Genomic DNA, 22,622 nt, shown 5'->3' with positions numbered 1-22,622 from the left:
TAAGAGCCAGAAGAGACTACGCTTTTTTGGTCGAAGAACTCAGAAACCGTCAGATACAGTATAGATGGGATGCACCATTCGGCATCATATTTACATTTGATAAGCAAAGGTACCGCCTCAACTCTGTATGGAAAGCCCGAGATTTTTATTATAATATATTGAAGGCTGGACACCCTGCACCATCTGGACCTAGAGAAAGACCACAAGAAGGACAGGATAGACAGCAAACTACACAACCACCAGACAAGATGGAGCATCTCTCTTCTCTAGAAGTGCAAGGTGCTATGGAACCAAGACCTAGCCGCATGACTACTAGACGTATGGAGAAACAAGCTAAGAAGCAACAGTATCAACAATTATCGGCCATCGATCAAGGAACTACAACAACAAATCTGGAAGCAGTGGGAGGAGCTAAACCTAAGGTTAAACAGGCCGTGCAGGAAGCTCTAAAAATGCTTCAACCAACCAAAGATGACAACTAAGATTTTAACATGGAATGTCAACGGACTGAACTCTCCACAGAAGAGGAAGAAAATATTTCATTATCTTAAACAGTTTAAGAACGATGTAATTTGTTTGCAAGAAACTCATATCAAGTCAACTGATCAAAAATATCTGATCAACTCAAAACTTGGTCAACATTTTGCAGCTTCTGCTATGGAAAAGAAGAATGGTATAGTTGTATACTTAAGAAAAGATATGAAAGCTGAATTAATAGAAGCAGATCCCTTCGGAAGATATATTGCTTTAGACTTGATCTTAGAAGGGAAAAAGACATTATTTTTGGGAATTTATGCACCCAATCAACAGCAAGATAGATTCTATAGAAATCTTCATGCTAAATTAGTACAGTGGGACTATAGTTCCTGTATACTATTGGGTGACTGGAATGGAGTGATAGACACTAAGAGAGATAAGAAGATTTCCCGCCTAAATACCAAGATGCGAGCAAAGTTACCCAAATCCTTCTTTGACATTATGGATGATTTTGAATTGAGAGATATCTGGCGAGAAAGAAATGCAGAGGAATATGACTTCACTTTCTTCTCGGACAGGCATCAATCCCTTTCAAGGATTGATTTTATTCTAACTACTAATGATTTGCTTTCTAGGGTCAAGAAAACAAAGATTGCAGCTAGAGTCCTTTCGGACCATAACCCAGTTTGGATGGAGTTGGGAAGGGTAGTGCAGGCAAGAAGGTTTTGGAGACTGAATGAAAATTTATTTAGATATGAAAACTATATTAATGATTGTAAAAAATTACTATCTGAATATTTTGTTTTGAATATGAATAAGGGTACATCTATGGAATTTGTATGGGATGCAAGCAAAGCGTATATGAGAGGAGTTTTGATGAATATAAATAAAACACATAGAAATAAGCAAGGGTTAAAACGAACAGAACTGGAAGAGGAAATTAAGAGAAAAGAGCTGGAGTTAACAAGGAAACCAGACGATACAAAGGTTAAGGAAACTATTAACATATTAAAATCTCAATTTGACATGTTGATCTCTGACCAGGTAGCTACTAATTTATTATATGCAAAACACAATACTTTTTGTAATGCAAACAAACCTGGCAGATGGTTAGCTTATCAGATTAGGAAAAAAAGGAAAACTCGAAATATATCTAAAATGATTTACAGAGGGAAGGAGGTGTTCCAACAGGAAGAGATTCAAAAGGCTTTCTGGGAATTTTTTACAGAACTGTATAAAGGGGATAAAATTAATGGTTTAGACATAGACAAATATTTAGACAAGGAGAAAATACCTTCAGTTAGAGAAGAACACAGGCAAAAATTGAATCAACCAATAACCTCGGGGGAAATCCTGCAGGTAATTAAGCAATTAAAGCCAGGGAAAGCACCAGGTACAGATGGCTTGACAGCGGTTTACTATAAAAACTTACAGTTAGAAATGGTAGAACCTCTTAGAGAATTATTTAATATGATTCAAACGGAAGGTAAAGTCCCTCCATCTTGGAAGACAGCGTTTATATCTTTGATACCCAAAGAAGATCAAGATACTACTCAACCCAAAAATTATAGACCCATTTCATTACTGAATGTAGATTATAAAATTTTTACTAAAATATTAGCAAATAGGTTAATGTTGGTCATTCAACAATTGATACATACGGACCAAACAGGTTTTATACAAGGGAGACAGATGAAAAGTAATGTCAGATTAATTATTAATGCATTAGAATATTTGGGAAAGAACAACCAGATCCCTGCTGCGTTTATATTTTTGGATGCTGAGAAGGCCTTTGATCGAGTTAACTGGCAATTTCTGTTGAAGATATTGCAAAAAATGCAGATAGGAGATAATTTTTTACAGTCAATTAAAGCAATATACCAACAGCAAACAGCACAAATCATAGTCAATGGAAGTTTAACAGACTCTATTCAAATTGGAAAAGGTACAAGACAGGGTTGTCCTTTGTCCCCATTATTGTTTATTATAACTTTGGAAGTATTGTTGAATAAAATACGGGGCTTGGATGGTTTAAAAGGGATCAAGATTAGGCAGCAAGAATATAGAGTCCGCGCTTTTGCGGATGATTTGGTCATAATATTGGAACAACCGCAGGAATCCAGTATGGTTTTAATGAATACGATTAATCAATATGGTCAAGTGTCTGGCTTTAAAATAAACTTAGGAAAAACCAAAACATTAGCTATAAATATGAATATTAAACAAAAGGAAGAATTAGGAGTGATGCTAGGATGTGAGGTAGTTAAAAAAGTCAAATATCTTGGAGTTAACATTTTAACTTCAAATGGGAAGTTATATAAGCATAATTATGAACCACTTTGGCATAGCATACAGACAGAGATGAAAAAATGGGAGAAATTGCACTTATCTTTGCTGGGCAGGATAGCGGCAGTGAAAATGAACATTTTACCAAAATTTTTATTTCTTTTCCAAATGTTACCTATACTTAAAAAAGATGCGAACCTTTTAGAATGGCAGAAGGGTATCAACAAATTTGTGTGGGCAGGAAAGAAGCCGAGGGTAAAGATGAAAATAATGCAAGATGTACGTGAGAGAGGAGGACTGAAACTACCTAATTTAAAACTATATTATGATGCAGTGGTATTATCTGTAATTAGTGATTGGATTCATTTAACCAATGATAGAATATTGAACATTGAGGGACACGATCTGGTATTTGGTTGGCACGCTTACCTGTTATTCAACAAAAAATTGGATAAGAACTTTAAAAGTCATATTTTAAGAAATGCTTTATTGCGGGTTTGGAAGAAATACCAATATAAATTAAATGACAAGATACCCATGTGGGCAATTCCTAGACATGCAATTGAAAATATGAATACAGCACAAAAACAGGACAGATTTACTTACAGACAGCTTCTTACCTCGGAAAGGGGGGTATTACAATTAAAATCTTTAGAGGTATTAAAAGAGGAGAAGGTAATTCAAACATGGTTCCAGTATGGGCAATTACAGGCTAGGTGGAAAATAGATCAAAAAATTGGTTTTATTCAAGTTGAGGATAATCTGTTTAAACAAATAAGAGATCAAAGCTTAATGCATATAAAGAGGATATATAATGTATTAATACAGATGGATTCGGAAACAGAATTAGTTAAAGATTGTATGATAAAATGGGCTCAAAATATTGAGGAACCAATAATGTTGGATACATGGGAAAGAATCTGGGTAAGAAATGTGAAATTTACACAAGCTCAAAATCTGAGAGAAAATTTTTACAAGATGTTCTATAGATGGCATTTAGATCCTAAAAAGTTGGCTTCTATGTATCCGAATGTACAGCCTAAATGTTGGAGGTGTGGTTCTCTCGATGCTACATATTATCATATATGGTGGACCTGCCAAAAGGTTAAAGCATTTTGGATAAAAATATGGTGGGTCATGCAAAATGTTTTTAAAAGAAGGATAAAGTTTAGTCCTCAGTTATTTTTACTAGGTATATGTACTGACTTTACAGTGGTAGAGACCAATTTGACTCTGCACCTGATAACTGCAGCAAGACTGTTGGTGGCGCAATATTGGAAGAAGGAAGACTTGCCTACAATTCAAGAATGGACATTGAAAGTAACAAACTTAGCTGAAATGGCTAAAATATCGGCATATCTCAAAGATCATTCAAATGAGAGATATAAACGAGACTGGAAAAAATGGATTGACTATATACAAAATAAATACGGGACTAAGAAATTCCAGTTAGCCTATGCTTAAGATCAGAAATGATTTAAATTGTTTAAAGTTAGTTCAGTAAGAAGAAGCTAAGGTCAATCTAGAATGTTATTAATTTCTTTATTTCTTTTTTCTCAATAGATTTTAGACTGTGTTAGTTAAAATTCTATACCGTGTACGGGTTCTGGGAAGTCGGGGGGGGGGAAGGAGGAGGGGGGGTGGGGGGGTGGAGGGAGGGAGGGGTATACACACAAAAAAAATTGTACTTCAATGTTTTAATGATTGACAAATGATGACATATTTGTGTTTTTTTTTTAAAGAAAAATAAAAAAAAAAGTTCTGTTAAAAAAAAAAAAAAAGATTGGGTCTGGATGGTAGAGAACAAATCCTAATAAATATTTCAGAAAGGTTTAGGAAAGTTGCATTGTGTTTTATAGATTCTGAAGCATAAGCCTTATTCTTTTTATATATATTTTTAAAAAGAGCTGCTGGTAGCAAGAGTATTTTACTTTTATGGACACGTGGAAGTGTCTGGATACTCTGTAGACATTAAGAGGGATATTGCAGTATGTTTGACTGCAATATCCCTCTTACTAATGATCCTAGGTTGGCCACAACATGAAACGGCTCATAAATCTCTATTTTAGTTACTTCAATAGATGGACAGAGATAGGTAATTTACTCAGTGTAATGTATAATGCCTCAAAATTCTAAAAACAATTTTGACTATTGTAGTTTTACATGGAGAAAGTATCCAATATGGATGGGTATAGGTAGAGATGAAAGGAAATTTGTTAGATTTATGTATGCATCTAATCTGTACTTCTCAGAATAATAGATGAACTAAAAAGCAATTCTACTTTAGTCTTCACAATTCTCTGAATTTTGTATTGCAGTTCTCTAATAAAAATGTAGCTAGAGAGGGAAATGCACACTGTGCAGTTCACAAATTGTTATGCTGATTTTTAATTTAAAAAATAGTGAACTGCTGCAAAACTAGGTGGATAAAAGGTTTGTAAGCCCAAGTAAGTATATTGACCTGTCTTGAGGAATATGTAAAGTATCAGCAAAGGCTATGTAAATAACAATCCATGAATGATTTATAATAAGATTATAAGCAATCAAGATTCTGACATCAGACAAAATAATGGGACCGCTGGAGAAGAAGATAAGATGTGGTCATTTCCAAAATTCTGGTTGTTGTAATGCTGGGATATGTAAGAAATTTACAAGGCAGCTTTGCTGGGCATTTGCTTCCTATTTAATTGAAATCTGAATTATGTGAAGGATGAGAGCGAATGCTACAAAGGGGGTATGAGTTAAAGTGAAGAGTAACTATGCAACATATTTAGGAAGAGAAAAGAACAGGAAATCAGAACTGCAAGAACATAATCCCAAATCCAAATTCACTCAGTATCATATCACATTTATTACATCTAAAGAATAAAAAAAATCACTCTTAAGGAAAATAAAAGAGTCTAATGTTTTTCAAGAGCAGAAAGACAAAAAGTGATCCTGACCCCACTTTATATAATTTTATTCTGGCATACTTTTGCTTTGGATAAAATCCAGATTAATTGAAGAACAGTCTGTTCCTATGTCTATTTCACTTTCATGTGATTAACCTAACAGTTAACTTTATTAGTTTTTCAAAATTGATTAGAAATATCCTCTATTTAAAAAATGCTGTCTTCAAATTATGATCTTAGTTTTTACCCTGTTTCCCTGAAAATAAGACCTCCCCGGATAATAAGCCCAATCGGGCTTTTGAGCGCATGTGCTAAAATAAGCTTTCTCCCCAAAATAAGCCCCACTGAAAATATTGCAACACGGCAGCAGCTATGAGGTGACCACGTTCGCTGCCTCCTGCACCTCAAAAATAAGGCCAATAAGGGTCAAAAGAAAATAAGACCCTCTCTTATTTTGGGGGAAACACGGTATTGACTTTAGTCAATAATTTAAAAAAAAAAAAACCCAGCACATTTTACTTTACATACATTATTTCAGAATCCATTGGTCTGACAAATTCTTGTTTTATACCTGGCCAGCACAACATGTGGTTCATCAACAACCTTTTACAACCTGCTGGTGGTTTTTCAAAAGTCAATACATTCACTGCCATTGCCCCAAAAGACACCCTGCCAAGCGCCTCCAATGTCTCTAGGCTTCACTGTCATTTTGCTAGCTGTTAAACAGCTGATTGGTGCACCAGATGTTTCTTTGTGGCTTGCAATAATTTATTAATTTATTGATGGGGTCCTTTCTCTTCTACAAGTTGAACAGGCCTGCTACAGAGTAAAGGAATAAAATTGACATTGGATTTTAAACATTGCTTTTTATATTTAAAGATACTTAAACTTACATTTTTAATTTAAAAAATCCTCTTACCTCAAGTACTCTGCTATCAAAATCTTCAAATGTTTCTGTCAGTTAAGGAGACATGAATCAGTGTTATACTGCACATACAATATTCATATTATTTTCCAAGAGCAATTATGGTGCATCTCATCACAATCAGACCTCTATGGGATCAAGTCATGTGGAGTACACTAAATTATACAGATGTTGGAATTGGCCCTCAAGGGGTCATTTGATGACCTGCCCATAGTGGTACATCAATGGCCTTATTCCACGTGAATGTCGCTGTTTCTTTAACTTAGGACAAATATGAACCAGTCAACGCAGAAATAATAGAACACTAATGAACTGGAACATCTACTCCATAAGGGATGAAATTGCCTCAAGAACAATAGCCCTTTGTGAAATGCAAATGGAAGTCTGAAAAGAAGGAGTAAGACTACATTTTGTTTTGTCCTTTTTATTTTTTTAAAGTGACAAAATGTAATTAGGCAGCACCAAATTATAAAGCAAACAGATGACAACCATTTTACTTAAATTAATTCTGAAATGCCTTATTCACCTGACTAAGCATTACTCAAATAAGCAATCATGCACAGATCAGATTGTATTTAAACTAAACAGAAACATCCAGGCTATAAATGCTCACTTTTACTGTGCCAGCACTACAACAGGATGTCTAGGAATGAGAAAACAATTAATATTTCTAACTATATTCTAGTTTCTCCAGTAAATTCATTTTCCAAGGGAGTCAAGAGGCAAATTATATTGAGCCAATTTCGCTGAAATTCTCTGCGCTTTGGGTGTTCAATTCTTCTTACAGTCACTGGGGAAATTAACGTTACAAGACACTAATTTGAATTTCTGGACAGTTCACAACTTTAAATTCCCATTAACAACCTGGAATAATATGCCAATTGAACTATATTCTGAATCTTTTCCAATGTGTTTTAATAAATATTTTCAGTCATTAGATATGTAGCCTGAAATAATACTATGGAATATTACATGTATCTTCCCATCCTTTCCTCTTAAGATACTATTAGCAAGAAAACAATTTCCCCCCCAAAACTAGGGTTTTTTGTTTGTTTGTGTGTGTGATATTTATTCTTCTATATGGATTTCCATTTATGTATACTGCTTGGCATTAGCAGTAAACACAGATTATGAAACCAACAAACAAATCTTGTTTCTAGAGAAAAAAATGTTCATTCTTTCCATAATTATCTCACCTCCATTGGGACCAGGATCAGGAGGTCCTAAACTGACACCTCCCCAGGATCGTCCAGTCCAACCTCTCTCCTTCTTAATCCGTATTCTCCTTCTTTTGTCTAGTTGCTTTTGTTCCTCAGCTTTTGCTAACTGCAAAGCCTTCTGCTCTTCTTCATCTCTCTGGGAAATGCTTTGAACTTTTCCAGATACCATCAATGGAGCATTGAGGCCAGGCCAAAGGTAACCAATTTTTCCTGAACACATCAACACAAAAACAATTACAACTTAAACAAATACCCCTGTCATAGATATTATTTAGCATACTACCAATCCACACTTCCACAGCAAATACCAAAAATCATAAAATGATTTTTTGCACTTTTATATGTACTGCTTTTCATGGCATCTTAAGGTAGAGTAAAACTGTAAAATGTGGCGGCCAATTTTGCCTAAGTTCCCAGAACTTCCAAAAGTTTAACTGTTTTGAATAAGATAGAGAGAGAATCCAACTATCTAGAACTTATGATTGAAAGTTAGTCCATATTTTTACATACAGTATCTCCCTCTCTTCCAACTTGGAATCAATTCTTTTCAAGTAGAAAACATGTTTCCTGAAATAAAATCTGATTATCACTCTCTGGCTATTTTCATCATCCCAAGGAAATCATTATAAATATACTATTATTATGTGGATCCTGCAATAAGAAATTGTAGTACATCCTCATCTAATAAGCGAAGTCTTTCTGCTGGGATTCAGCAGTAATTCCTTCCATACATGGTTGACTCTATTACAGTATTAGGTGGAGTGAGATCGCAATTTACCTCAAGCAGCAGATGCATGGGCATCTGGAGAAGATAACAGTGATAACTTCCCATACCATTATTGTTTCCCAAACATAGCTTACTACTCCAAAAAGATAGCTATTTCCCCTGTGTAAGCTATCTTTACCTCCCAAACTGTCAGTTTACTATTTGGGGGATCTCGTTTTCCAATTAATTAATATTTGGCAAGAGCTGGAATTAGGCGCAGTGGTTAAATGCAGCACTGCAGGCTACTGCTAGATCAGCAGGTCAGCGGTTCAAATCTCACCGGCTCAGGGTTGACTCAGCCTTCCATCCTTCCGAGGTGGGTAAAATGAGGACCCAGATTGTTGGGGGCAATATGCTAACTCTCTGTAAACCGCTTAGAGAGGCCTGAAAGGCCTATGAAGCGGTATATAAGTCTACTGCTATTGCTATTGCTATCTTTCTAAATAACTCAAGGCAGTAAACATACCTAATGCTTCCTTCTTCTATTTTCCCCCCAAACAACAACTTTGTCAGTTGGGCTCAGAAAGACTGATTGACCGAAAGTCACTCAGTTGGTTTTCATGCCTGAGGTGGGATTAGTAACTCAGTTTTCTGATTTTTAGCCTTGTGCTTTTAATCACTGGCACCCTTACATTTTTACGTTGTATGTACTGCTATACTCTAATAGCTATACTATAATCCCTTATATTGCTACCTCCTTTACATTATTATAAAAAACCCACCTTCCTGAAAGTTTTGTATTGTTTTCAATGTTCATTTGTGTTAATTTTGATATTTGGATTTTTAGGAGTAATGTGTACATTAAGATTACACTAAAGGGAAATGTAATGGCAATTTTTTTAAACCCCTATTCCTTCAAATTTCTTAGGGTCCCGATTTAACTCATTCTGTATCATATCAGCATCCAAATTCAGTGTTAGTTGGACTGATTTGAGTAATTAGTCCCTTCAGGATTCTTCACTGTGTCATAAGTTTACCTTCGCCAAGGACCTGGCCTCTATTGAGATCCCTTGTTCTTTTCCGCTTGCCTCGCTTGCCTCTCCCTTTCCTTCCACCTGCAGTATTCTCAGCTGCAACTCCTTTCCAGAGTTGGTGGGCTGTCACTGTTACAAAACATAACATAAAAACATAAGGACCTGTTGCTTGGAGGTTGAGTCATGGCAATTGAACTTTTTCTTTTTGGTTAGAAATGTTTTGCTGCTTAGCCAAGTAATTTTTTCAGTCTGAGAATTGTCATCATCATGATCTATTACGAAACAATTTCATCAATTTATATAATCTTTTTCCTTTCCACAAGAATGTCAAATAGTAATTTTCATCACGAAGTGCCCTCCAAGGTGTAAAACTTCATATAGCCGTAGGACGACAGGTAAATCTTTGGGATATGATGGCAATTCTGGTAATCTCAATTGCCATTGCTAAACAAGGACTGCATGGGTTGTTCCACAAGGCTCTTAATATCTGCAACTTCAGATTTTCTGCCAGCTTCCCTGCTGACTACGTTTATGACAAGCTGGCAGAGAAAGTCACAAATCACAAACACACGACTACAGGGATGCTGTGATGGTCAGAACTATGACATGTCATAAATGACATCCATTTTGTGCCACTGAACATCATTCATTCAATGAACATGAAAAGTTATGATGGTGTCTGCTAATGGTACATATTCCTGTTACCTGCAAATACGGCCACTGGAATGCTCTATGGTCACGTGGTCCAAATTTGGTGTTTGGCAGCCCATCCATACTTATGACCACATGGGTGCTTCAGCTTACTCCACCAATCCATATCCCTCCCATCTTTGCCTTTTTGCTGCACCCAGCACCTGCTCTGCAAACCCTGGTTGACCTTTGCCTTCTTGCTCCTGCTGTTGATCATGAATGTCCACCCTGGCCCTTTGCAAGGCAACTGCTAGCTGAGCAAAGCTTTCTTCACAAGGTCGTAAACTGCAGCTTTCTTGCATGACTTGGTGAAGAAGTGTGGCCAAACAGCTATCTCATGGAGGGTCAGGCTCAACCTACCTCATCAGCAACAGGAGTAAGAAAACAACAAAGGTCAACTGGAGCAGTGAAGTGAAGGTGGCTGGGGTCTTAGAGTGCAAGGGCCTGTGTGCCACACTGCTGGGCTAGGCTGTATCTGATAGGGCTTCCCAGGTTGGTTAGGGCTTTGAGCCACACTACTGGGGCTTTCCCAGGGAGCCTGTGGCTTGACACAATGCTTCTGGACTGGGTTGAGGCTTCTTGGGGCTTCTCTACTTTGCTGTGGTTTGGGGGCTTAGAGAAACAGTGCAGCAAGTAGCCTCAGAGCTGCATGATTTTGGAGCTACTTGTTGTCCCTGAAAGTCAGCCAAAAGGGCAGAGATGAGAGCAATAGGCAGTTGGGGGGAGTTGAAGGGGAGGTGGTCCTTTACCTTCAAAGAAATGAAGCTTGGAGCTGGGAGGGACTAAACTGGGAATGGTTTAGATCACGGTGGGTCTTCATCTAATGACTGGTGGGATTTCATTAATGATGGCTTCAAGAAATGCCATGAAATTAGGTAAAGGTAAAGGTTCCCCTTGAACATATGTGCTAGTTGTTATTGACTCTAGGGGGCAGTGCTCATTTCCGTTTCAAAGTCGAAGAGCCAGTGCTGTCTGAAGACGTCTCCGTGGTCATGTGGCTGGCATGACTAAATGCTGAAGGAGAATGGAACGCTGTTACCTTCCCACCAAAGGTGGTTCCTATTTTTCTACTTGCATTTTTACATGCTTTCGAACTGCTAGGTTGGCAGAAGCTGTGACAAGTAACGGGAGCTCACTCCCTTACGCGGCATTTGGGATTTGAACTGCTGACCTTTCTGATTGACAAGCTCAGCATCTTAGCCGTTGAGCACTGTGTCCCATGACATTGCTTAGTTACAATTGCCATTGTAACTCAAAAGACTAATTTTTAAGACATTTGTTTTAAATTTTCTTTCTCACATGGGGTCCATCTCATCATCACATGAAAGAATATAAAAGATAGAAAACACTTAGGTCTGCAGCAAAGTACAGGCGGCCCTGGTTAAACAAGCACTTCTTCAGTGACCATTTGAATTTACAGTACTAAATGAGTAGCCGTTATGACTGGACTTCATTCGACTGTCACAATGTCCTGTGGTCCTGTGATTGCAATTTGCAAACTTTATTGCTGGTTTCCCACAAGTAAAATCAATGGGGAAGCCAGAGGGAAGTTGCAGTCACACAAGGATCTCTTTTCATGACTCACAGTCCTTCTTTAACAACAGCAACTGGGACTGCCAGAACTTCCATTGCTAAGTGGCGTGGTCATGCTTTCCTTACGACCACGTCTTTAATGATGGATTTTCTAGTTGTAATTAGAGTTGTTGAATGAGGACTATATATAAAGCTGTACTGACGATATGGATCAGCCATTTGAAATAGCCAGGGCAGGAAATGGAAATACCAGAAGAACTAATGGAATTCTATTATTTTGCAGGTTATAATAACAACCCTTCTTACCCCCAAAGAGAATCCAGGTGGAGTAATCCTTAACTTCTTTCTCTCCCTCTCCAGTTTTTCAGGGATAAGCTGGTATTTACACAATCCTTCCCTCATTTCTTTTTAAAGGTTATGTCCATATTTTTTCATTCTACCACTCTCAAATAACTCTTGCATTTAATTATTAATGATCTGAATCTGTAAGACTTTTATCATATAATTATTTATATGATTATCAACATTTTATTTTACCTTTCTGGCATAAACATTATTCAAATAATATACAAATAAATATCACAGCAAGAGGTATAATGCACCAGTTAAAATGATTTTTGAAAATATTTCTTAAAGCAGCATTTCTTCATATTAAGAAAAAATGGGTAGACATTTCATAGTTTTCATATTCATAAAAGTTTTCCCTTTGCTATTAGCTGACTAAATTCCTAATATCTGGGATGGGTGGGCCAGTAGGATTAGGCCTCGGCTTCAGAATTAAATGACATTTTTAGTGGGACTTACAAACTGCAAAAGAAGATGCTGATCTTTAATATGAAATTAGAGTACCAAGATTATAACTGATAAAAGACCAAATTAATAAGATGTAACCAAGTTCATGCTAGAACCCATTCTGATTTTTTTCTTGTTCAGGGTCATAAAAAGTACATTACAGATGGTGACTATAGCAGGAACTGTTTAATTGTGCCCTGAGGATGAGTACACTGAGATTAGTCTAGACCAAAAGAAATTTATGAGTAATTTCAGAGTCTTGTTTCCATTTCGAACCGCAATTTACCCCAATTTTCTGGTGTTTTTGCCTTCTCTCCTGGCATTCTGTATTCCATACTCTTTTCTTCCCATCAACCCCATGACTCATCACTTCTAAAAAAAATCAATTCCCTACTCCTCTTCCACAGTCAATATGGAGCATAGCAGAATCAATTCACAGCTGGTGGTGACAATACTGCTAAGTGCTACTTGAAATGTTCCGCAGTCTTTCCTGAGGTGACAGTGTGTGGCTAATGTAAAAGAAAGTAATACTTCAAATAATTTTCAAAATATGGAAACTTATAGCACTTAACTACTCCTAGGCACAACAAACACTGTCAAATATTCATCAGGAAACTAATAATTCATTTATATTCCCTGTGGTTAATATAGCAAGTACAGAAGGTTTTAGGAAATGTAGACTCGCTTAGCCCTAATCAAGCTGACTTGAGACACAAACTCCAACAATTTATTTCTGCTTCAGAGGCAGATGAAAGGGAATTGATCTTTTGTATGTTAATATTTTCATTCGTCCAGTATTGATGCTACATGGAGGATCCAATCTAATCTAAATTCTTTTTTTCCTTTTTCTCCAGGGCTAGTTCCAGCCAGTATTAATGGGATCTAGCTCATGATTCTCTGCTTTGCAGAGTGCCTCAGAGCTTTCTTCTTTCCCTGCTCTTAACATCTGCATGAAGTCACCGGGCAAGGTCATCTGTTGGCCTGGGGTGCAATATCCTTCATATGCTAATAATATTCAGTTGTACATCTTTATCCCTGGGCTGACCAGGCAGTGCTGCCAAGGTTCTTTCCCACTGACTGGAGACTATGAGGGTCTGGATAGGAGAGAATAGGCTTCAGATCAAAGCCTATTCAAAACTGAAATGGCATGGACTTTAAGGCCATCTAGTGCTGGGAATTTTCCATCTTTAATTCTGCATGGAGGTGCACTAAGAGTTGGTGCACAATTTGTGGGTCCTCTTGGACACGTGGCTCCTGTTTGAAGGGGTTTTTGTACGGATTTGTCTTACGTATCAATTGTTCCCATTCTCAGAACAGTGTTACACATGGTGACTCATCTGAATTATTGTAATATGTGGTCTACATGGAGTTGTTCTTGAACAGCAATCAGAAGCTGCAGCTGATGCAAAATGCATTGTGCAGATAGTTGTCAGCAGCTAGTTGTGAGCCAGGGTGGCGCAGTGGTTAGAGTGCTGTACTGCAGCCATTTCAGCTGACTGCTAACTGCAGTTCAGCGGTTCAAATCTCACCGGCTCAGGGTTGATTCAGCCTTCCATCCTTCCGAGGTGGGTAAAATGAGGACCCAGACTGTGGGGGCAATATGCTGACTCTGTAAACCGCTTAGAGAGGACTGAAAGCCCTATGAAGCGGTATGTAAGTCTAATTGCTATTGCTATTGCTATTTCTTCTTATGCTCACAAAACAATGCTGCTCTGCAAGCTGCACTGGTCCCAGTAAGGTTTTAGGTGTGATTAAAGCTACTGGTTATCATCTACAAAACCATACATTGGAGAGGACCAGGCTAATTGTGGGGGCCACCTTTTTCCTATTGTTTCCCTTATCCCACCAGATCTAGAGAGATCCAGGTCCTTTCTAATAAAGTGTCATCTTGTTGAATCCTAGAGTCATGTCTTCTAAATGGTGCACATGTCAAAATGAATAGCATCCTTCACAGATGCATTCGGCCCCAACCCTGAATTTGAAACCTGGCTATTTGGGTCAGGTGGTTAGATGGCTCTACTACTGTCAATATGGTTTTTTTTTCCTGGTGAAAAGTAATCTTTGGACACTTGGGGTTATATGTTATAGGTTTTGCTGTGTCTGTAATACTTGTCAGTTGCCTAGAGCTACTCGGCATCTATACATACATACATACATACATACATACATACACACACACACACACACACACACACACACAAACTCAAGACTAATGGGTCCTCTAATGTACACCCCTCAATCAGTTATCCTACTACATGCCACAGTGAAATATAAGTGCTAAGAAAAAAAATAAAACATTGAAGAGAGTTCACATCAGGTAGCATAGCTCAATGACAGCTTGGGAAAAAATCATAATATCCTCAAAGTAGTTTTGATTTTCTAAATGTTACCAAATAACATTTTCCAGATCAAGTATCATTTGCCATTTTAACAAGAGTTGCTTATGGTTTGAAGTTGAGTAATTATCTGGAGGACTTCAATCTCCACTTCTGGTAAGATTGGACTAATCAACACTGATCAGCTCTGATTGTGAGAACTTTAGGGATCCACAGGAGCTATTTTAATTTAGTCAACTGAGGAATCATGTAAACTCTTGAGCACTGTAATTTACTATGAGAGAATTTGAGCCTACTCTATGGCAGTTAAGGATGGTAAACCAGGCCCACTTCCCCATCCTGAAAGTATCCACAGGAGGCCAGGCAGCTGCACTCTTTGCACAAGTAGAGTTCCTGTCCACTCCAGTCCAGGGAGTGCTGCTTGATCCCCTGCTGTCACTAAATTTACAGGTAATATAGTGTGTGATACAATTGCACATGGCTAAAGTGCCAGCTATAAGCCTTTGAGTCAGGCAGCTTTAATGGAGGTTAGTCACACTTTAGTGAACTGCTGTCTTGATGTATCCTTGAAAAGTGTCCAAAAATATAACTGGAGAAAAGTGCTGCAGTCAGATTAGTGAAGAATGCACAAAAACTCTGAACAAATTGCCTGTCTACTGTGTTTCCCCGAAAATACGACATGTCCTCATAATACAGCCATGCCATATTTTTCTGGTGGGCAAAAATATAAGCCCCCCCCAACCGCATATAAGCCCCCTGGACAACCCCCCACCTCTGGCCAAGCAAAGCGCCGCTCACCAACCTAGCTGTATCCTGCGGGAACTTGGGGGGAGGAAAGGTGATTGCATTGCTTGGCGCATTCGAGATACTGCTAGGTTGGTGAGCAGCGCTGTGCCCAGCTGAAGAGGGGGGTTGCTGGGAGGCTGGTCTCTTGCGAGCGGGCTCCAAAAAGACAGGCACAGCCTCATGGGTGAATGGCTGGGTTGCGCTGTCGCAGCAGTGCAACACAACAGCCATGAAGCGACCACGCTCACAAGCAGCCATCCGGCAAACCCCCTTTGCAGCCGGGCACAGTGCCATTCACTGACCTAGGGGTATCGCCAAGCCGTGTGAGCGCCAGTTTGCCGCTGCCTGACTCCTGCAGCTTGGCACCTTCCAAATGCCAGTGAATGGTACTCTGCACGGCTGGAGAGGGGGGTTGTGCAAGCAGCTGTTCCACTCTCGCTCACCCGCCTCCCAGCCTCAGGATGCATGGCCCAGCTCTCATTACGGAGCCAGGGCAACTCCACCGCCGCCATCCCAGCCTGGCTTTTTCCGTGGCTTCCAAACCGAATCTTTCGGCAGTGGCTGATCTGGGCGCACACTCTATGGTTGTACGCTCTGCAGGCAGCTGGCCCACAACCATAGAGCCCACAGCAGCCACTGCCGACTCGGTTTGGAAGCCGCAGAAAAAGGCAGGCTAGGATGTCGTCGTCAGCGGAGATGCCCTGGCTCCGTAATGAGAGCTGGGCCATGCATCCTGAGGCTGGGAAGCGGGTGAGCGAGAGCGGAACAGCCGCTTGCGCAACCCCTCTCTCCAGCTGTGCAGAGCACCATTCACTGGCATTTGGAAGGCACTAAGCCGCGGGAGCCAGCGAACAGGCGCTCACGTGGCTTGGCGATACCCCTAGGTCAGTGAATGGCGTTGTGCCCGGCTGCAAAGGGGGTTTGCCAGGTGGCTGCTCGTCAGCCTGGTCACTTCATGGCTGTTGTGTTGCGCTGCTGCGACAGCGCAACACAGCCATTCGCCCATGAGGCTGTGCCCGGCTCTTTGGGAGCCCACTCACAAGAGAGCAGCCGCCCGGAAACCCCAAAACAATAAACCCTCCCCCCATAATAAAGCCCAAGCCATATTTTGTAGGTAAAATGAAAATAAGACCTTGTCATATTTTCAGGGAAATGCGGTATTATCTAAAATTTAAGGCAACAATGCTGATTTTATAGCCCTAAAGAATTTATGGGCTGGTTGCCATAAATCTTTCCTGCTACAAGCCTGACTAATAACTTAACAGTAGATGCATCTGCAATCAGAAGCTTTTTTATCTGACATGTGGGAAAAGACCTTCTCTTGTGTAGCTTCAAGATTATGGAATCAAAAGTTTTCACCCAGATTTTCACTATTAATAGATTTTAATTTCACTTTATAGTTTGATTTTAAATGTGGTAAGCTGCCTTCAATGTTTATAAAAGTAGAAAGATGGGGTGTGAATCTAATTAACATAAGAGTAAAATTATAGGTTGCAGGGTTGATTAGCAGCTTCCAAATACTTACATTTATTGAAAAAGCTTCTCTGCCTTCTCTGCTGCACTGTCACATTATATGATGCAGAAATGTTGCAATGTGTCTGAAATGTTGATGCCAAGGCAGCATACTGGCAACTGATTCCATGGTTTGAAATCAAAGCGTAACCTGTGGGGGAAAAAATAATGTTAATTATTGAAGGGTTGAAAAAATATTAACTTATGAATAAGAAATATCTCAAGAAATATTAGCATATTTGGATACATTTCTTGGATAATATGTATATACATTGTATAAGAGAAAGAGTAATAAATTGAGTGAAAGTATAATACATTAATTAAAAAGTATATATTATTTTATAATAAATTAAGTGAAAGGATAATAGGAGATAAGGAAGCTTCTTGCTCTGAAGGCTTTTCTTTTTCTGTTCAAAATCTTCTCTTCGCTTCTTTATGGCAGCAAAGAAAATGCAAGAGCTCTTAAGATGATTCCACCACCAATAATTTTTATAGATTCTTGTAGTAAATAGAACAACTTTAGACTTTTGCTGACCAACCAATCAGCCATATCTTTCTACCCTAAAGCAAATCACCACCATTTAAATATAAAGCAGTAACCCAGAGAAGCAACAGTCTACATCTCTCTAGTCAATTTACAGAAAAAACGATTGTTTAATATTATAAGCCCCCCCGCCCCCGGGGGGGCCTGGTCAGAGTTTTCTAGGCAATTCTCTAGACCAGTGTTTCTCAACCTTGGTGACTTTAAGTCCTGTGGACTTCAACTCCCAGATTCTGGGAGTTGAAGTCCATAGGACTTAAAGTCACCAAGGTTGAGAAACACTGGTCTAGACCAGTGTTTTTCAATGTTGGCAAGTTTAAGATGGGTGGACTTCAATTCTCAGAATCCCTCAACTATGCTATCCATTATAAGCTAACCATTATTGGCAAGGTTGAGAAACATTGCTCTAGGCTAGGGGTGGGCAAATATGGCACCATTACAACCTATGGACTTCCGTTCCCAGAATTTCTAATCCAGCAAGTCCACAGGCCATGAAGTTACCATAGTTGTCCACCTCTGCTCTAGAGAAAATAATTCCCTTCAGCATCTCTGTTACTGAGAGTACGGACTATGTATTTTCTTCACTACAATAAAGAAGCGAAGAGATGATTTTGAACAGAGAAACGAAGTCTTCAGGGCAAGAAGGTTTCTTCTCTTATTATCTTTTCACTTAATTTATTATAAAACAATATATGCTTTTCAATTAATGTATTATACTTTCACTCAATTTATTATTGAAGAAAGAAAAAAAGATCCATTGAACCATACTGCATGTCCACTTTAGTCTCTCTGTGTGTTTGTTCATTTCATTTTTTATTCTTTTTTCAGACCATCAGTTATAATGCCCACAGAAACTTTTTAGATTCCAGTCTATGTTTTTCTACACTGGACTGTCACAATTTTCAGGAGGATGCAATTGTGAATGGTTTCAAGGTCCATGAACAAAAATTCCTACCTATGAGTAACAATTGGAGCCCATTCTTCATATCATCAACTCTTACTCCTCAAAGTTGGGAGGTTCAGAAATGGGTATAATTCATACAAAAATACACCCACCCTAACAAAATTCTAATACAGATTATCATTGTTGTGTTTTACCCATTTACCTCTTTGCTTTAGGTAAATGTCATCGAAAGCAACGACTGTGAGATAAATGACAGCTGCAGTATTTATTGGGAAGTATGAGATGGGGCAATGAATGTTTGTACCAACTGGACTCACAATTTCAGAAAAGAACAGAGACAAGAAAGGATTAAACTCTCTGCATTTGAAATATTTTTAACATTTATTTATTATTAGCAAATTGATTTGCAATCGATTTGAGGTGATTATTCTAAACACTATTGGTTGAAACTATATCCACAATGAACTCTGAAAGCAATCCATCTTAAGCACAGCCTATGGCCAATATTCCAATTTAGAATGCTCTTTGCAATGAAGGCAACAATTGCACAGCAAAATACAAAGTTATGCAAAAATTCTAAAGTTATTTTATTCTATTCCTAATATGTAAATCTGCAAGTTTACAAGGTAATTCCACTGTTTTTTTCATTATAGCCAATCACGTTTGCCAAACGGGTTCTGCAAGCCAACTTATTTTATGGTTTAAAGTGCCATGTAAAGGCTTAGGAATGGTTAAGTTAATCATGAGTGCTAGTTGTGAACAGTTTATGTTCATTTATTCAGAAGCTGACTTCCTTATGTATTGCATTTATCCTTAATTAAGTAAGCTTGGCTTGATTTTCAAACATGGATAAACTGCCTATGAGGAAACACTAAATTTCAGAGCCCGTCTTCTCATTTTTTATTAGCAGATTTGCTACTCTTAAAAAAAAGCAACCGAAGCTACAGGGGCTATGATGGCTGCAATCCAATACATATATACATATACATATACAAGGGCAGAGGCTAGAAGGGCCCAGAAGAAGGAAGGCTAACGTGAAGAAGCCCGTGCATGGAAATCCAGCCCGTGCATGGAAATCTTAGTCCAGGCGAAAGCAAGAAAAGGGTTCACCTCTGCATGCGGTCCTGAGGATGCCGGCATTGCAGACTCTCTGGGCCGCGACAACTACGGCGGCCGCCATGTTCCCAAAGATCCCGGGCAGCTCCCGTAGTTCTTGCAGACAGAGACCTCCTTCCGGATCTCAAATTTGAGCGCGTAAAAGTATGAATTCGGTTTTTCAGTAAATCAGATGAAGTTAATCAGAATGACAGGCACTGTTGAAGGCAGCTTCTTCTCTCGGAGGAAGTATCGTTAAGACGCAGCCTCCAAGTCCTATAAACAAGCATTTCTCACTTTAAGATGCATGGACTTCAACTCCCAGAATTCCCCCGCCAGTCATGAGAAACACCGTATTCTCATAGATTCAAGAGTTCTAGTCTGAGAAGGGTTTGTCGTCATATCCTGGTTTCTTTCGAAAGGGGCGAGAAATCTCCGTCTGCTTCCATGTGCGGGGCTCTAAAAAACACAATAAATCGATGACTATTTGTATTGAATTAGTGCCCAGCGTCGCGAGTGCCTTTATCAACACGGGAAGTACCACCTCGTCCTTTGCCAGTAAGCCTGGTTAATATGCTCCCAAGTCCGCTTTTTGACGGGACGCTTCCAAACGGGCTCAACAACGCGAGGAGAAGCAGGTGCCTGGGCTGGCTTAATCTGCATCTCTTTCTCCTTCCCTCTATGCTGGGGATCATATAAAGAATATTCTTTCATGGTTTGCAGTATAGCTGCAGCATAAGCGACAAATATAAAGGAATTCTTCCTGGCCATTTTTTAAAAAAGCCTTTAAAAGCCAGTTGACTTCTCACGGCTGCTAGGACGACTCCATGCAGTTTTCTAGGCAAGATTTCAGAACTGCTTACCTAATTGCCTGACCCAAAGTCATTCAGCTGCCTTTTGTGCCTAAGTAGGATTAGAATTTAGGATTTCTAGCTTGGTGTCTTAAACTGGCTCACATGACTTTTAGCTTCAAATCAATGATCTTGTAGTCACTGAGCACAGATTTAATGTATATGGAGATTGTTCAGGGGCCTGCTCCCCTGTTTCTTTTTTCTAATTAGTGAAACACTCCTAGGAACATAGAAGTTCCAAATAAATTGCACAAACTTGAAATCTATTTTTATCTGTACAGAAGTAGACACTGTAGCATTGCCAAAAAGGCATTAAGAGTTGTAGCCTAATTTTGTGAAGCTTCTTCTCTGGTAACAATGTACTACTAACATGGGCATACAAAAACTTTGCTAGATTAATACGATTGAGTGGATCCAGAGGTATTTCACGAGAAGAGTACTCCACTCCTCTGCTCACAACAGAATCCCTTACACCACCAGGCTTGAAATTTTGGGCTTGGATAATCTGGAATTACTCCTGCGGTCCGACCTAAGCATAGTACCCAAAATTGTCTGCTACAATGTCCTACCTGTCAATGACTACTCCATCTTCAACCACAATAATACATGGGCAAACAATAGATACAAACTCAAGATAACCCCTCCAAACTCGATTGCAGAAAATACGACTTCAGCGACAGAGTGGTCAACACCTGGAATGCTCTACCTGACTCTCTTGTTACATCCTCAAATCCTCACAGCTTCAGCCTTAAACTGTCTACCGTGGACCTCACCCCATTCCTAAGAGGTCCATATAGGGGCCGTGCATAAGCGCACCAGTGTGCCCACCATCCCTGCCTTACTGTCCTTATTTATCTGTGTTTACTTCCTTTGTTCATGTCCATGTTCATACTTATACCTGCTATCTTGTACATGTTTGACAAATAAATAAAATAAATAAATATTTGTTCAGCAGTTCAATCCTCCTCAACTTTTTCTTAGTGATCAAGCCAACTCAATGTAATTTTTTGAAAATGGTCACACTGTTTTGAGTTTAGTCCACATAAAGTTAGCACCTATTCAGACTATATAGTATCCAGAGCCTTCCTGGCAAGATTTGCATATCATAAAATTTCTTTTATCAATTTCCCCATGTTAATAGATTCTTCCAAGGTACACTAATTCATTTACTTGTTCCAAATGCCATTTATGTATAAATGGTATTATTTTTCTTGTCAAATATTATCAAACCCTGATTTTTGTATTTATTTTCAGATCCATACTTTTCATTGCATCATATAATCTAACAGCTGCTGAACAGCACATGTGCATTCATGTCCCCAACTGATATATCTTTAATACCATCACAAGCATTCCTTCTACACTTTACCATAAAGCCATTGAACAATGAAACATTACATTTCTTTGTCTTACTCCCAACTCATTGTTGAACCACTAAATAGCATTATCATGCATGCATTGCTTCCATCAATGTGTAACTTACCAACTTCAGAAACAACCTTCAGCATCAAATTTGTGCACAGCTTCCATAATTCAAGACTATTTACTTTATCATGCAGTTTAATTAGATTTACAAAATACAATAAGTTTTTTCTGCCATTTATAATTCCCATTAGCAGTGCTCCATTCGCTTCTCTGGAGCTCTGGAATATATTTTTTTCTTGCTGCATCAAGCATTTTCCACAGCCCACTTAACATTCATTCTACTGGGAAATGTATCTATTTTTTTCATGCAGAAAAAAATCATTTTTTTCATTCATTTTTTTCACCATCCTTTTCATCCATGGCTATTTTATTTTTATGAAGAAACATTGTTGACAGGGTAAAACTAGCCTGTTCCATATTCAGAATCTCTCATCATTCTTATATATGCACCTAATTTTAGCAGACCCTTTTTGGTCTCTCATCAAATCAATATTAACATAATGTTCATTTTTTCCTATGTGTACCTATGAATAGACTTATGCTTAAACCAGGGATGAAATTCAGCACGTGCTGGAGAACCAGGAGCAGAAATTTAGAGTAGTTCAGAAAACCGGAAAA

The 22,622-nt window shown here is 38.7% G+C and overlaps 1 protein-coding gene across 1 annotated transcript in view; it reads right to left on the bottom strand.

The window, feature by feature from the left end:
• Positions 1–20,040, bottom strand: part of MRPS5 (mitochondrial ribosomal protein S5) — a 42,748-nt gene extending 22,708 nt beyond the window's left edge. Inside the window, exons 1-5 of the mRNA XM_014060801.2 lie at positions 19,744–20,040; positions 17,202–17,339; positions 9,543–9,668; positions 7,776–8,009; positions 6,574–6,608 (exon numbers count right to left, since the gene is read on the bottom strand). Of these exons, the coding sequence (XP_013916276.1) occupies positions 6,574–6,608; positions 7,776–8,009; positions 9,543–9,668; positions 17,202–17,339; positions 19,744–19,813 (603 nt within the window). The 5' untranslated portion in view covers positions 19,814–20,040. The remainder of the gene's footprint in view (positions 1–6,573; positions 6,609–7,775; positions 8,010–9,542; positions 9,669–17,201; positions 17,340–19,743) is intronic.
• Between the last annotated feature and the right edge of the window lie 2,582 nt (positions 20,041–22,622).

The sequence above is a fragment of the Thamnophis sirtalis genome, unplaced genomic scaffold (assembly GCF_051295495.1).
Source record: "Thamnophis sirtalis isolate CommonGarterSnake01/CBP01778 unplaced genomic scaffold, rThaSir2_p1.2 scaffold_6, whole genome shotgun sequence".
Lineage (NCBI taxonomy): Eukaryota > Metazoa > Chordata > Lepidosauria > Squamata > Natricidae > Thamnophis > Thamnophis sirtalis.
This window is presented reverse-complemented; position numbering and strand designations above follow the sequence as displayed.